The following is a 14656-nucleotide window of genomic DNA, read 5'->3' on the forward strand; positions in this document are numbered from 1 at the left end:
CACTACATGTGAAAAGGATCTAGGAGTCTTGGTTGACCACAAACTTGACATGAGCCAACAGTGTGACGCGGCAGCTAAAAAAGCCAATGCAATTCTGGGCTGCATCAATAGGAGTATAGCATCTAGATCAAGGGAAGTAATAGTGCCACTGTATTCTGCTCTGGTCAGACCTCACCTGGAGTACTGTGTCCAGTTCTGGGCACCACAGTTCAAGAAGGACATTGACAAACTGGAACGTGTCCAGAGGAGGGCAACCAAAATGGTCAAAGGCCTGGAAACGATGCCTTATGAGGAACGGCTAAGGGAGCTGGGCATGTTTAGCCTGGAGAAGAGGAGGTTAAGGGGTGATATGATAGCCATGTTCAAATATATAAAAGGATGTCACATAGAGGAGGGAGAAAGGTTGTTTTCTGCTGCTCCAGAGAAGCGGACACGGAGCAATGGATCCAAACTACAAGAAAGAAGATTCCACCTAAACATTAGGAAGAACTTCCTGACAGTAAGAGCTGTTCGACAGTGGAATTTGCTGCCAAGGAGTGTGGTGGAGTCTCCTTCTTTGGAGGTCTTTAAGCAGAGGCTTGACAACCATATGTCAGGAGTGCTCTGATGGTGTTTCCTGCTTGGCAGGGGGTTGGACTCGATGGCCCTTGTGGTCTCTTCCAACTCTATGATTCTATGATTCTATGATTCTATGATTCAGTTGGGCGTGCATAGATAGTGTAGCACCACAGAGAATGCAGCCTCATGTCACCAGCTTGCCTGGCTGGTGGCTTTCTGGCTTCTGGCTGGTGGGACCATGAGCAGCGGCTCACTGGAAGATCTTAAGCCTTGTGGAGGTAGGTATCAGGAAAGGTGTTCTGTCCAGGTCCCAGGTCATCAAGGACTTTAATGTCAACCCTTTTAATGGGGCCATGTAGCTTATAAGCTAAGGTTCCCTGAATTATTTGGGTGTGCATGCTTCAAATGTGCTTCAGACTTCTGGTGTGTATGCAGGATGCACAGGATTACACTGCAAAGGATTTCACCATTAGTTGGGAATTAGGCAACATTTTGCATTTCTGTTTTCTTAACATCTTGATACTGAACCAGAAAGGATTCCTCTTAATTCAGCTTTTAAAATGTTAATGCAATCAATGGAGAGATACTCATTTGCCATGTACTTTCTTTAGCCTGGCCTGTAAAACCGGACTGATGACATTTTTAATGTTGCATGGGGAATACCAGGGCCAAACAGAAACCAGACATCTTTGGTGCAACAGCATTTAAAATAGATTAATACTTGCTTTAGGAATAATGCTAGGGACTGGAGAATTAGATACTAAGATTCAGGGCAGCATAAATAACATGGCAGGAGCAGCAGACTATTTTCATTACCATCTGTAAATGCTCTTACATTTTCCACAATGTATTGCCGCAGTGATCTCTACAAACACTTCATAAATCATCATTACCTGCCCTCCCCAAGCAACTTCCCTAACTGAATTGCAACAAATAACTCCTGCAAATTGTCCCCTTTGCCTAAGAAATGCACGTGGATCTCACTATAAACACAGATGGGCACACATGTTCTCACAATGAACTAGCATCTCTGTTTATTCTAGCACCAGTTACATATCTGTAAAAACAAAATACTGCTGATCCCGTCATTGTAATTACCATACAAATATTGAAATACCAATATGATTTTAAAGTCAGATTCTAATGGCAATCAATGTTATAAACCCATCAACAAAAAATATTAGGAAAGTGTATTGTGTCCATTGTATTGATAGATCAGAATTTCAAACTAGTAGTATCAGATGAGGGAATTCCTGTGTGAAGGCAGTTGATTTCTGAAGCTATGAAAGTTCTGATTCAGCCCCTGCAAGAGATTCCTGCTGTTCCCACTCCCAGATCCAGCACATGCTCCCTGTCCTCACCTTAGAAGCCACTCTTATCTCTGGGCACTTAGGGCTCATCCACAATTCCGATTGCCCTGGGGAATCTCGAGATTTAGCACTGAATTGGAGCAAATGTCAATTGGGTTTTCTCTGGATTGACGTTTCCTCTGATTTAGCATTAAAGAGCACTAGAAGCAGCAGGGCAAAGGCAAAAATTGCTTGGGCACATGCTTTTTGGCACAGGACAAGGGGAAGTCTAGATGAGGCCTTCGATGGATCCATGCTGTCTGTGATCTTCGCTGCTCAGGATCTACTATCCAGTGCTAGTTGAAGGTCTCCTGCTCCCTCAGGAACTAATCTTTCTCTCAGAACACATGTATGGTACTGCCTTGTATTTCTCCCAAATCCCATAGAATTATAGAGTTGGAAGGTACACCAAGGGTCATCTAGTCCAACCCCCTGCACTGCAGGAATCTCAACTAGACCATACAGCTTCCAAGGAAGGAGAGGGCACCACCTCCCAAGGGAGTCTGTTCCCCTGCCAAACAGCTCTTCTCAACGCCGCCACCCCCAAAGCCCCCTGTCCTGGCGTGACTCATTCTGTTGCTAGGCATAAGCACATGTAACTGGAATAACCACATATGGTATTGCTTCCATGTTTATCCCTTTCCTCTGTTGATTGCTCCATGATGAATTTCAGCCTGTTTTCCTGTAAAGCAGCATGCATGATGATGGACGTATAAAAATAGCTTTGGGGACGTATAAAATGGATGGATGTATAAAAATAGCTTTGGGGACAGAGAATGCTTAGCCTTAAGAGAGTGCAGTGGGTGTGGGGAGAGCAGAAAGTAAAGGCAGCCACACCCGTCTGGTGAAAGTGGCTTGGAAGAGATGTGGCAAATAGGTCTCCAAGCTGCTGCCGCCACATTGTAGAATGTGTGTTGGTCGTCCCCCTCAGACTTGCCAATGCTATTAAGCATTTGGCTTCCAGCCAGTCCCAGGCTTGTCCAGCAACATTTATTTACTTATTGCATTTATATTCCACCTTTTCTCCAAGGAGCTCAAGGGTGGTGTACATGGTTTCCCCCATTATATCCTCACATCAGCCCTGTGAGGTAGGTTAGGCTGAGAGACCATGAATGGCCCAAGAACACCCAGTCTGTTCCATGGCTTAGTGGGAATTTGGACTCTGCTCTCCCAAGTCCTACAAGCCATCTGCTGAACTACACCGGCTCACTCATCTCACCCTGAAGAGGAAATGGTCACAAAATAATAATAATAATAATAATAATAATAATAATAATAATAATAATAATAATAATAATTTATTATTTATACCCCGCCCATCTGGCTGGGCTTCCCCAGCCACTCTGGGCGGCTTCCAAAAGAATATTAAAATACTGTGATACACCAAACATTAAAAGCTTCCAAGAAGCTTTCCAGGGAGGATGGGAAACACAGAACACACTAGAATGGTCAGGTTCTTGCTGTGTAGCCCTGCTGGGCACCTTCTCCACTTACAGACCTTTTTGTGAGGAAATTGCTGAAAGGAAATGCTGAAATGACTTAAAGGACAATCCTGAAACTAAATTCTTCCATGTGGTTTATATGAGTGTACAACTGCATAAGGAAAACCTACAGTGTGTTGCAGTGAACAGGCAACCTTTTTTATGACTGATGGGGAAAGTGCAGTTGGAAATAGGGATATTATTTATTAAAAGTATCGAACATTTTACCTTGTGGTCATGTACTGTGCAGACCCTACTGAAGAAGAACCATATCAAGACAAATAAAAATCACATATACTTTTGTTTAGCAATCCCCAGCAATAATAATAACAATTTAAAGAATCCTTGTTCTCTCCTTCTCCTCCTCCTCTTCTTCTTCTTAGCAGATTTTGGAAATCTTTGAAGAAGTCATGCTCACCTGGTCCCATTATAATATTTGTGTTTCTGCTGGTGATTTTATTTCCTAGTCCAAGGACGACGACGACGATGCTATTTGCTGCTGGGCTTCAGTCTGTTCTCATGCATGTTCTCATGTTTCAAATCCCACAAACCTTTGAAACTGGAGACAAGAGCCTTTGCATTCACAAAATGTAGAAACAGCTTTCCTTGTCTACCTTTCAAAAGGAAGTGAATGCGTACTGGCCAGCTTTCCATTACGTTTGTCTCACATTATTTCAAGGATATACAAGGATTATGCCAAGCCTGCCCTATGAACAGGGAAGAAATATGGAATGGGATCCCCCCCCCCTGCTGAATTTCAAAGACAGATGAATGACATATTTCCTTTTAAAGCAAGAACAAATATTTGTACTCTAAAAGTGAATGCAGTAAAAAGAAAAAAATAAAGGAAGTTCAATTTCAGCACTTCTGCTAATTAAAGGTACTGTAAGACCTTGACTGAAAGTAACCAGCCGTTCATAGTTGCTCAGGAAGGCCTCTTCTGGGTTTAATCTGCCAACTCTTGTGGCTGCAACTGGGCAACCTTCTAGGTAGAATGAATGATAACAGGGAGCAAAGCTTGGAAAAACACAGAGTAGATGCCAAGTGAGAGGTTATTCAGGTCACTGAAGCCTTAACCTGGAAGTATTTTTATCCAGGATTAGTCTGGAGGCACCAGTGAGTTATCTCTGGGAGAGAGTTGTGCTAGGTACTGCACAAGCCATTCTGCTTCACTCTCCCCCCCCAGGGCACCCCCAAGCCAGTGGCTCACTGCCAACAGCACCCCCAGCCTCCCAGTTTGAATCACAGTAGATCTGGAAACAGAAACCACAGTACTAAAAGCCAGGTCCCTTCCCTGAGAAGCTTACAATTTACATTTAAGCAGGGCATGAAAACAGCAAAAGGAAGGGGAAAGAAGCAAGAGATGATTGTGACCAAATGCAGTTACACCTACTGAGACTTGGTTTCATTTGAAGGTAAAGAATGCTAGATTAAGCCAAAGACATTGTGTAAAAAAAGGCTTTTTATGCAAAATTCGAAAGAAAAGGAGTGGTGGCACCAGAAAGAAGTTCTGGGAGGGAATTTCAGACAGATGAAGTGATGACAGTAACATTTATTTATTTTTAAATGATGTTGACTTATACAATTTGATATCTAGATTATCTTGGTATCAGTCAGCAGCTGCATTCCCTGTCTCTTCTACTCTTTGGAGTGCAGCCTGCCTTTAGGAGAGAAACAGGTCTTGTTGCCTAGACGATACCTGTGGTGTATCCAGAGACTAGATCTGGGGAAGGCGGCCTGTGGCAACTTGTTCTGCCCAGGGCTCCTCCACGTCTGTGAAAACTGAATATCCACAGAGCCCAAAATATATGTGCCCACCTCAATCCAAAGTTAGGTAAAGGTAAAGGGGTAAAGGGACCCCTGACCATTAGGTCCAGTCGTGACCGACTCTGGGGTTGCGGCGCTCATCTCGCTTTATTGGCCGAGGGAGCCGGCGTACAGCTTCCGGGTCATGTGGCCAGCATGACTAAGCATGGCGAACCAGAGCAGCGAACGGAAACGCCGTTCACCTTCCCGCCGGAGCGGTACCTATTCATCTACTTGCACTTTGACGTGCTTTCGAACTGCTAGGTTAGCAGGAGCTAGCTAGGTTAGCAGTCGCTGGGATTCAAACCGCCGACCTTCTGATCAGCAAGTCCTAGGCTCTGTGGCTGAACCCACAGCGCCACCCGCGTCCCTAAATCCAAAGTTACTATCTTTTTAAACATTACTCCAGTCACTAGCATAGCACCAGAGTCACTGCTAGCTTGAACCTCCTTCAAGTAATCACTCTCAGCTTAATTACATTCTGTTTTAACTCACAAAGGTAAAAAAAAATCCAGACTGCTTGATAAGTGAATGTCCATTCAGATTTGATAGCAACAACAGCTGCAAGGCGGATACTGTCTACAAGGAGACGCTCTTATTGCTGCAATAAAGAGAAAAGCTTTCTTCTATTTCTTACTGGGCAGGAAACCACATTTCCTGTCTTCAGTGAAATAGCATTCAAGTCCATTTTCTTCACCTTGAGCTCCCTGTGGCTGGTCATAACACCATGGTAGTGAAGTAAAGGTAAATCATTCTGCCAGAAGCATTTCATCCCACAAACAGGAACTCAAAGCTCTAGCTAATTGTAACATATCCCTGGTTCTTACCTGCATTCTATTTCTGGCTTTTGTTATAGGAATTGGATTAGGAAGTAATGAGCAAGACCAATTGAACGCATACAGAACAGAGTAGAATAGTGCAGACACCAACTACTGAACTAGTCAAACCAACCAAATTCACAAATCACATGTGACTAGACAGCGATAGGTGTCCAGTCTCAGAGATCACCTGGCAACACCACTTGCCATATTGAGACAAAAATGATGAACAGAAGAGATCCTACATGTACAGAAGTAATCCTCAAACATTTCACCAGCATATTTTGGAGTAATTACAAGCTGTTTAGCCAGATGTTAACAGAAATAATTTACTTCTTTTATATCACCCATGCTGAATCTTTGGAGTATAACGAAATAAATATTTTAATATGTATATTTCTCTATTCTACCCATATTTATATATATACATTTCTCCATTCTACCCTCCTGAATCTTTGTGGAGTACAGCATTTTAAATAAATAAATAAATAAATAAATAAATAAATAAATAACACAAGGTGTGCAAAGTTGGCCCCCAGATATGACAACTCAGCAACTAATCAGCCATTATTGTGGTTCAGAGAATTATATCCAGTATCAAATTATTTACACAGAGTGAGTCTGGTGCCACAGTTTCACATACAGTGGTACCTTGGGTTAAGAACCTGAAACTGTTCTTAACCCAAGGTACTATTTCTGGGTTAGTGGAGTCTGTAACCTGAAGCATCTGTAACCCGAGGTACCACTATATTGGTGCTTAAAAGGCCTGCCTGTTCCACGCAGTCTTTTATCACAAAGGCTCACCAACATCCCTCACATACAAAACGGATTGCCTTATGCCTGCTGGCTTTCCTGCAGGGAAGCTTAACTGATTGAGAGGAAAGTGCCTCAGGAAAACCCACTTTCTGCTGCTGCTGCTGCTGCTGCTGCTGCATCGAGTTTTGTTTGCAATTCTGCTGAGGGCTGCTAAGGGCTAATAATATACATAAAAAACATTTCAATCATGGAAGGCACTTTCAGGCAAGAACTCACATGGAGTTCACATGTGTTCTGTGTCGTTTGCTGGTTGTACATGGTTGTATTTTTCTCTGTGTGCTCATGTTGCACAGCACATACAGAGCAAAAAACCTGGCTAAATGGACTTTGAAAAGATACCATCATGTATGAACCAGCCTCAAACACAACTTCTCTTCTGGAACTAGAAATCTACAATCTCTGCTTCTTCCCAATCCCTTCATTGTGTTTCTAATTCACCAATCTTCAGTGAGTTTAAGCAAAAATGTGAGCATCTTCCCTGATTTGCTGAAATGTGATTTGGACTTTTAATACATTATTTAAGTTCTCTCTAAGTACCAGGTGAACATATCAATCCATTATTAGTAGTATCAGTTGTGAAAAATTTCAGATGAATCATTTTAACGCAAAACACTTTTCATATTTTGAAGCAGTGTGTGTGAATTTTGCTGTTATCTTCTGACCTTTTCATTCCCATTGTTTCCCCATTGTAATAGATAGAAATCAGCATCAATTTGAATGCATGTACTGTATTTTCTAGGAAATCATAGAATCATAGAATTATAGGGCTGGAAGGAATCCAAAGGGTCATCTAGTCCAACCCCCTGCAATCACAGTTAAAGAATCAATATGAAAGCAATGTAGAACAAACAAGGAAGAATAATAGAAAAGGTCATTCGTTTTAGTAAATGGGGAAATTCCAGTTCTCAGCTCTGTTTTATAATCCTAATCTAGATCAACATGAATGTATGCATAAGAAATGGCTAAAGAAAGGATTCTATTTCTTTTAACTTTCCTGCCATGGTTTGTCTAACCTATATTAACATTACCATGCCTTATGGTTTTTTCCAGTGTGTCCGGAGGTGAACTATTTGACCGCATCGTAGAGAAAGGATTTTACACTGAGAAAGATGCCAGCACTCTGATACGGCAGGTGTTAGATGCTGTGTATTATCTTCACAGAATGGGCATTGTTCACAGAGACCTCAAGGTAAGGTAATTTGCTAACAGGACAGATCTATATTATACAATCAGAAACAGCTGTTGACACTATAAGCCTTATTCTTTCTCAATTTCTTGTTTCAAAGTTTTCCATGTCTTTGAGAATCAGGTGTTCCAAAAGGCTGTCACCAAAAAGAACAAGACCATGTCTAGTTCTCCCAATCCTCTAATAACATCTGATGAAATTCAGACTTCCATTTCTGGCCACAGACATGGAAGTAGCTGCCCTGAGGCTCTCTGGAGCCCCGGGGAGGCCTGGTTGGCGGGAAGGGGGGAGAGGAGGCTAATCTGGGGAGTTTGGGGGGGGGATGATGTGAACCTGCGGACACCGTATGAAGCCTGGAGGTGGAAATCTTTGCTGGAGGCACGACTCCATGCCAGAGAAAAGCCTCAGACACCGGTTGCGTGAGTGACCGATCCCCTTTTATTTCGGATAATTGGTTAAAAGTTTAAAAGGCACCCTTATTGATGTGGTGTTGAAAAAGGTTTCAGGAACAATCCTGTCGTGTGTTAGTGAAGTTTGAAGGATGTTTACTGCTTCATTTGGAGCTGGGTCTGTTTAGTCTGGAAAAGAGGAGACTGAGAGGAGATAGGATAGCCTTCTTCAAATATCTCAAGGATTGTCACAGTGAAGAGGGAACAAGCTTGTTTTCTCCTGCTCTGGAGGGTAGGACTCAAACCAATGACTTCAGGTTACAAGGCAGGGGATTCCAACTCAACGTTCAGAAAAACTATCTGACAGTAAGAGCTGTTTGGCAGTGGAACAAATCCCACAAGATTCTTAGGGGCAGAAGTTGGATGGTCATCTGTCATGGATGCTTTAGCTGAGATCCCCTCATTGCAGGGGGTTGGACTAGATGACCCTTGGGGTCCCTTCCAACTCTACCATTCTATGATTCTATGGCTGGATTTATCAAAAATATGTTATAGTTAAATAATAGTACTAGCAGTAACTGAAATATGAACAACTTATGGAAAAGGGTAAAGGAAAAAATAATGATAAAATGTTAAACTATTTTAAGTAAAGGATTGGGAAGTAGAACAAAGTATGTGCTATGATGCAGCAAGAAGGGAGGGAAACACTGCAGAAACAGGGTGGGAAGTCAACTTTAAATTTGTATTAAATTGTATTAATTGGATGTAAATTCGTTAATTTTTTTGAAAACTAATGAAAATTAGTTGGCAAAAAAGAACCATCTTATGAAATTCACTGCATGGTGCTATGCCATCATACAATTTGTCCCCTTTCTACTACCCTGCACTAGTGGCTGGCAATTCCATGGGGTTTGGATCCATATTAAATTAGTTTCACTTTGTACTATTCATTGAATCAGTGGGACTTCAGTCATGACTAAATTGCCCCATTGATTTCAGTGGGACTGAAATCAACAGACGTCTGGATCCAATCCATGATGTCTTTGCTCCTTCCACTACAGGGGTGCTCATTTGGCATCTGGCTTCTTTTTGATGCCAGGAGAATAAAATACACCTTTTAAGCCAATCAGTTTTGATTCATGCTGGAATCTTAGCTGTTCATTTTGTATTGTTGTTTTAGTTTTTTGTGTAACTGCAATTTAAATGTTTAAGTAAGCACTTTGGGAGCTAAAGCATACAATAATGCGTCTGCTGAATGAATGAAATAATATTATGGAGCGGGTTGGGGCGAACTAAGCACGACCCAGTGTCATACATAATGTGAAACTCTGCAGAAGGCTCTCTCTTCTTTGCACATGGTTCTCGTGTCTCATCAGCAATACCTCTGTGGCTGCAGATGCAGGCAGCTTTAAGAGACTTTTAGCATTTCCCTGGATGTTCGTGGGGAAACCTTCCCATCCTCCATCATGACCTTCCATGGTTATTTATGATTGTAGCTGTTTGTGCCATAGCAGCTGGTACTATAAAAAATTGGGACACTGTATTGGCAGGAGTTCATGCCTGTTGGGAATAAAAGGAGTGTGAGGAGAAGTTGGGCTGTTAGTAATTTTACATGTCCTGTTTGTTAGACTGTTAGTTCAATTCAGCTCAAGAATTAGTTGCTTAGTATCTTCTTTGCAAACCCAGGCTTATCCTAAAATAATGTGATTTGCAGGAAATAGCTTATAAGAATTATTCCTGACACAGAAGCTCTGAAGAGCAAACTCAAGTAATTCAGACAATGGTCTGGATAAGCTATTTTAAATCTTCTACACTTTGTACCTAAAGGAATTCCTTGCTATGTTTTTTAAACAGCTTAAGCTTATTAGCAGCACATGCCAAAGAGAACTATGAAATGTGACTCAAAGAAGGAGCATGAAAAGGAATTAATTTGCAAATGACTTGGGAGTTTATATAACGACCCAATAATTCTGAAAAGTCTGTGGCTTCATCCACAGACACCTGAATCCACACGCTAGAAATGCCTGCCTGACTTAGGCTGCAAGGCAAAGTTTTGAATTCTATCATAATATGATGATGACGCCTTAAATGGTGGTGCAACTCTTTACATCAGCTTTGGGTTTTGACCAGGGAATGCAGCAGTATTAAATCATTCCATCTGTTTCTTGTCATTTCTTGGAATCTCCTGGCTGGAATATATATTGGGTTTATAAAAGGAATATGTAAAATTATGGTAGGAATTTGTACCACTTTCTTGGTAACTCTCTCCCTAATGTTATGGGAAATGCTGGCCACCTCTCTGTGCATGAATTGAAATATGTTCCAAGGCCTAATCCTGCAAGGTAGCTTCCAGGAACACACTAAGTTCATTAAACAGAGGCTGCACAGTGTCTGACCAAAGAAAAGGACCCCAAACAGTGGTGATGTAGCAGACCCAGAAGGTAAATCAAAATTCTCCAAAGTGTTTGTGTTAAGGAAATGTTTCATTGGATGTTAATGAATTATTAAAAGAAAGTGTAGCAGGTTACACACTTCATAGCAGATCAGCCTTTGGGGGGGTTGATGTTGATCTGAAGCCAGATTTGCATGAATATAACTGCCTGGCAATTTAATGGGAGGCTTTACTTCATACCAGGAGAGAGAGAGAGAGAATACAGCACCTCTGCTCCACCAAACACTTTCAGTCCCCATTTTTATTATTTCAGGTACTCAGCATCATTTTCAATCACTTGAACACAAATGAATATAGGGATACAATTTTATTGAATACAACAGATTGTTTTTGCTTCATTAGCCATACCTTTGCCTCCATGGGTGTTTCTGCCTGTATAAATGTTTCTCTCAAGTAGTTTGTCTGTGTTTCTATACCTTGCTACTGAACCCTGCCTCTGTATGATGCCTCAAGAGGCTGCGCAGAATCATCTTGAGATGAATTCAGTGTTTGTGAAGTGTACCTGGGTACCTTTTTAAGCCAGAGGTTTGGCCGCAACTCACCACTTACAGTTGTCCCCAGCCTTCAGTCTGGTCCTGAAAGGGGGGGGGGCAATGTTGTGTATGACACTGTTGTAACATGAAGAATTTGCTTCCTTTCAACCGGACCTAGAAGTTTTCTCTATAGGAGTCCTTGGTGAAACTTCATTGCAATTGCAGTATTGCTGCTGTTTGTGCCTCAGAAGGACTGCAACACACACACACCTGCCATGTGGTGCTATCTGTGCCAGATGTTCCTGAAACATATTAGGTAAAAAAGGAGGTGCAGGTGCATCTTTGCTTGAAAGTGAATAGATGACCAAATGCCACCAAACTTTAGCCTTTTTTCCGACCAAATTACTGAATCTTTCATGCTTGTGTGATGGGCAGAAATCCACAGTCTTTGATGTGGAGAACACTCCTTCTGTTGAATGTCTGCTTCACTGCAGCTGTTAGAAGCAAAGGAGTCTGGTCAGAAAAAGATGACACCCCACCTTACCTAGGATGACTTAAATGCAACAGAGTATGAGGCTCCTCTACCTTTTATAATTATATGGAGAGGGGAATATCATCAGCTACTGTTCAAATCAGTAGCACCTGAAAAAAATCCCACCTTCTGTATTGCTGTTAAAGGTAAAAAACAAAACAAAAAACTACAAGAGACACGACTAAGAGTTCAAGAGCCTGATCCCCAGTTGCATCTGCTCACGCTACTCAATTACCGTATTTTTTGCACCATAACACTCACTTTTTTCCTCCTAGAAAGTAAGGGGAAATGTCTGTGCGTGTTATGGAGCGAATGCCTGCGGGTGGCGGGGGGATCTGCTACAGTCGTGAGCAGAGGATCCATGGTTCCCCTTCCTTCCCTCCTCCATGGTTACAAAGCATGGATCCACATGGATCCTCAGGATTTTTGCATTGGGCTACTCCAAACTCACTGTCAGATCACATGTCTGTGGCCACAGCATGAACCACAAAAATCATATATCCACTATTTCGTTTAGAATATTTTTTTTCTTGTTTTCCTCCTCTAAAAACTACGTGCGTGTTATGGTCTGGTGCGTGTTATAGAGCGAAAAATACGGTACATCCTGTGTCTTAGTAAGTTGTCACAATACATTTTCATGCTAAACCATACATCTGGCAAGCAGAGATTTAAAAGAATTATTATAGTAAGAAACTGGATGGCATATGAAATAGAGAGATACATTATTTAACCCAATATTCATGTCTCAGGTTTGTTTTCTTAATATCCCTGCAGCCTGAAAACCTGTTGTACTACAGCCAAGATGAAGAATCTAAAATAATGATAAGTGATTTTGGACTGTCAAAAATGGAAGGTAAAGGTGACGTCATGTCCACAGCATGTGGCACCCCAGGATATGTCGGTAAGCATGCTACAGCATAATTTTCAGGACTAGTTTCATGTGAATTTTCCACCGATATCCCTGGCATTTTCTGCACTGGTTCAGACTAGAACAATTGTTTATGGTAAGTCACCAAGCCACGTGCAGTCCAACAGCCATATATTGTTGCCTCAGGGAACCTATTTAAGACTTTTGCTTTTGTTGCCTTCCTGGAAGTAAAGAAACAGGGGGAGGGGTATCAGGCACCTAGCAAGCCACAATTCATGGTTGATGGGTAACGTTTGGCCTTGGCTGGTCAAGGCTGTAAAGGCCTCTGGTACCAACAGTAGTTTCTAGGAGATGATTTGCTCTGGGTTTATGACACAGGAGGAAAGGGTTGGGGAAAAGCCTTCCCCACATGTTCTGATCCCAATCCTGTTGCCCCTACAGCTTTTATCTAAATGTTCACTCATCTAATGTACCATTTAGTTTCACTCTTAGATGTTGAAGATAATTGGCTAGATTTGAGAGGTGTCTGAAACTTGAAGTTACCATCTCCTAATGCACATCTTTGCATCTGCCAGTTCAGTTGTAGCATTTGAACAAAGTTACAAAGATGCATATACAGTTTATATATCCTGCATCACATTTTGAATTAACTATAAAAAGTCATATATATTGTATCTATAATATATGAGATGCATTTATTTTGAGGTTTCCAATTAATTTTTCTCTACTTGTAGTTAATTGTCTTTAAAAGGCCTGTGATTTTGTCTGGGTCAAGGCTAGCTAATGTGTTGCCCTCCAGATGTTAAATTATAGCTCCCGTCATTCTCAACCATTGCCCATGCTGGCTGGGACTGATGGGAGGGAGTTCATAAACTCTGGAGTGTGAAAATGTAGGCTATCCCTGATCTAAGCTACAAATAAGCTCCCTGAATCCTTGAGAGCTCAGGAAATGTAGTCAGGATATAATATTGGCCTCAGAAGTCAGCACCCTAAAAATCTCAGTTTGCTTTTTGGGGCGGGTTGATGGGCCTCATTTTTATTATTTGCTTGCATGCGTGGTGCCATCAATGTGCAGCATAACAATGAGAAAACCGGTCCCTGCCCCGAGGAGAACCTGCAGTCTAAAAGCCAAGAGAGGGAGAGGATAAAATGGAGAAGGGATGAATCGAGGAGGGATGTACATCTGTTCTGTTACTCATCCTTAGGCTTTGCTTCCATGGGCAAGGAGAGCTATGGACTTGTGTAAAAGGCTTCATGAGTGGGTTTTGCCATGGCTGCAACATTGCATGATAAAGGGCTCAGCCACACTTGTGCCACGGTTTCTAGCCACAGTCCATGATTTGTAGGCACAGACCCAAGTGGTGTTTTTTCCTTCCGCTTTCCCTTAGAAAACCCACTGTTTATTGTTGAATCAGAACAAAGTAATGTCAAGCTGAGGAAAACCCAACTGAGGGGTGAACAGCAGGTTTTCCCAGAAAAAATGGTGGGAGGAAAATAAACATGCCTACAATCACAGATCTGTGCATTGAAATCATGGCAGAAATGGGAGGATGGATGGGCCCAAGCAATGCATTATTTATAAAAGTCACAAAATTCAGCTTTTGTTGTCATAGAATTTGGGGCGCCTACATGTATTATATTTACATTTAGTGTTGCAGAGTGCATACAGTACTATAAAAGTCCCCCAGCAATGTCAGATCCAAGAGTTCCAAATATCACCTAGTCAAGGCTACACAAAGAGGAAGTGCATGCTTAGCTCAAGCCTGTTAGGATTTTATCCTGCCATTTATTTAAAACTGCTAAAGAAAGTCAGATAGGCATGTGATAGTACTTTCACTGGACCAATCAAAATTGAAAAATGGAACAAACTTCTTAATTTCACAGAACTCTTCAGAGGGCAAAAACTAGAATAAAAAGGAGGCAAATAA

The 14656-nt window shown here is 41.8% G+C and overlaps 1 protein-coding gene across 1 annotated transcript in view; it reads left to right on the forward strand.

Annotated features, from left to right (window-relative positions):
* Positions 1-14656, forward strand: part of CAMK1D (calcium/calmodulin dependent protein kinase ID) — a 217349-nt gene that overhangs the window by 183756 nt on the left and 18937 nt on the right. Inside the window, exons 4-5 of the mRNA XM_053405692.1 lie at positions 7879-8017; positions 12635-12761. Of these exons, the coding sequence (XP_053261667.1) occupies positions 7879-8017; positions 12635-12761 (266 nt within the window). The remainder of the gene's footprint in view (positions 1-7878; positions 8018-12634; positions 12762-14656) is intronic.

Source organism: Podarcis raffonei, chromosome 10 (assembly GCF_027172205.1).
Source record: "Podarcis raffonei isolate rPodRaf1 chromosome 10, rPodRaf1.pri, whole genome shotgun sequence".
In the NCBI taxonomy this organism is placed as follows: Eukaryota; Metazoa; Chordata; class Lepidosauria; order Squamata; family Lacertidae; genus Podarcis; species Podarcis raffonei.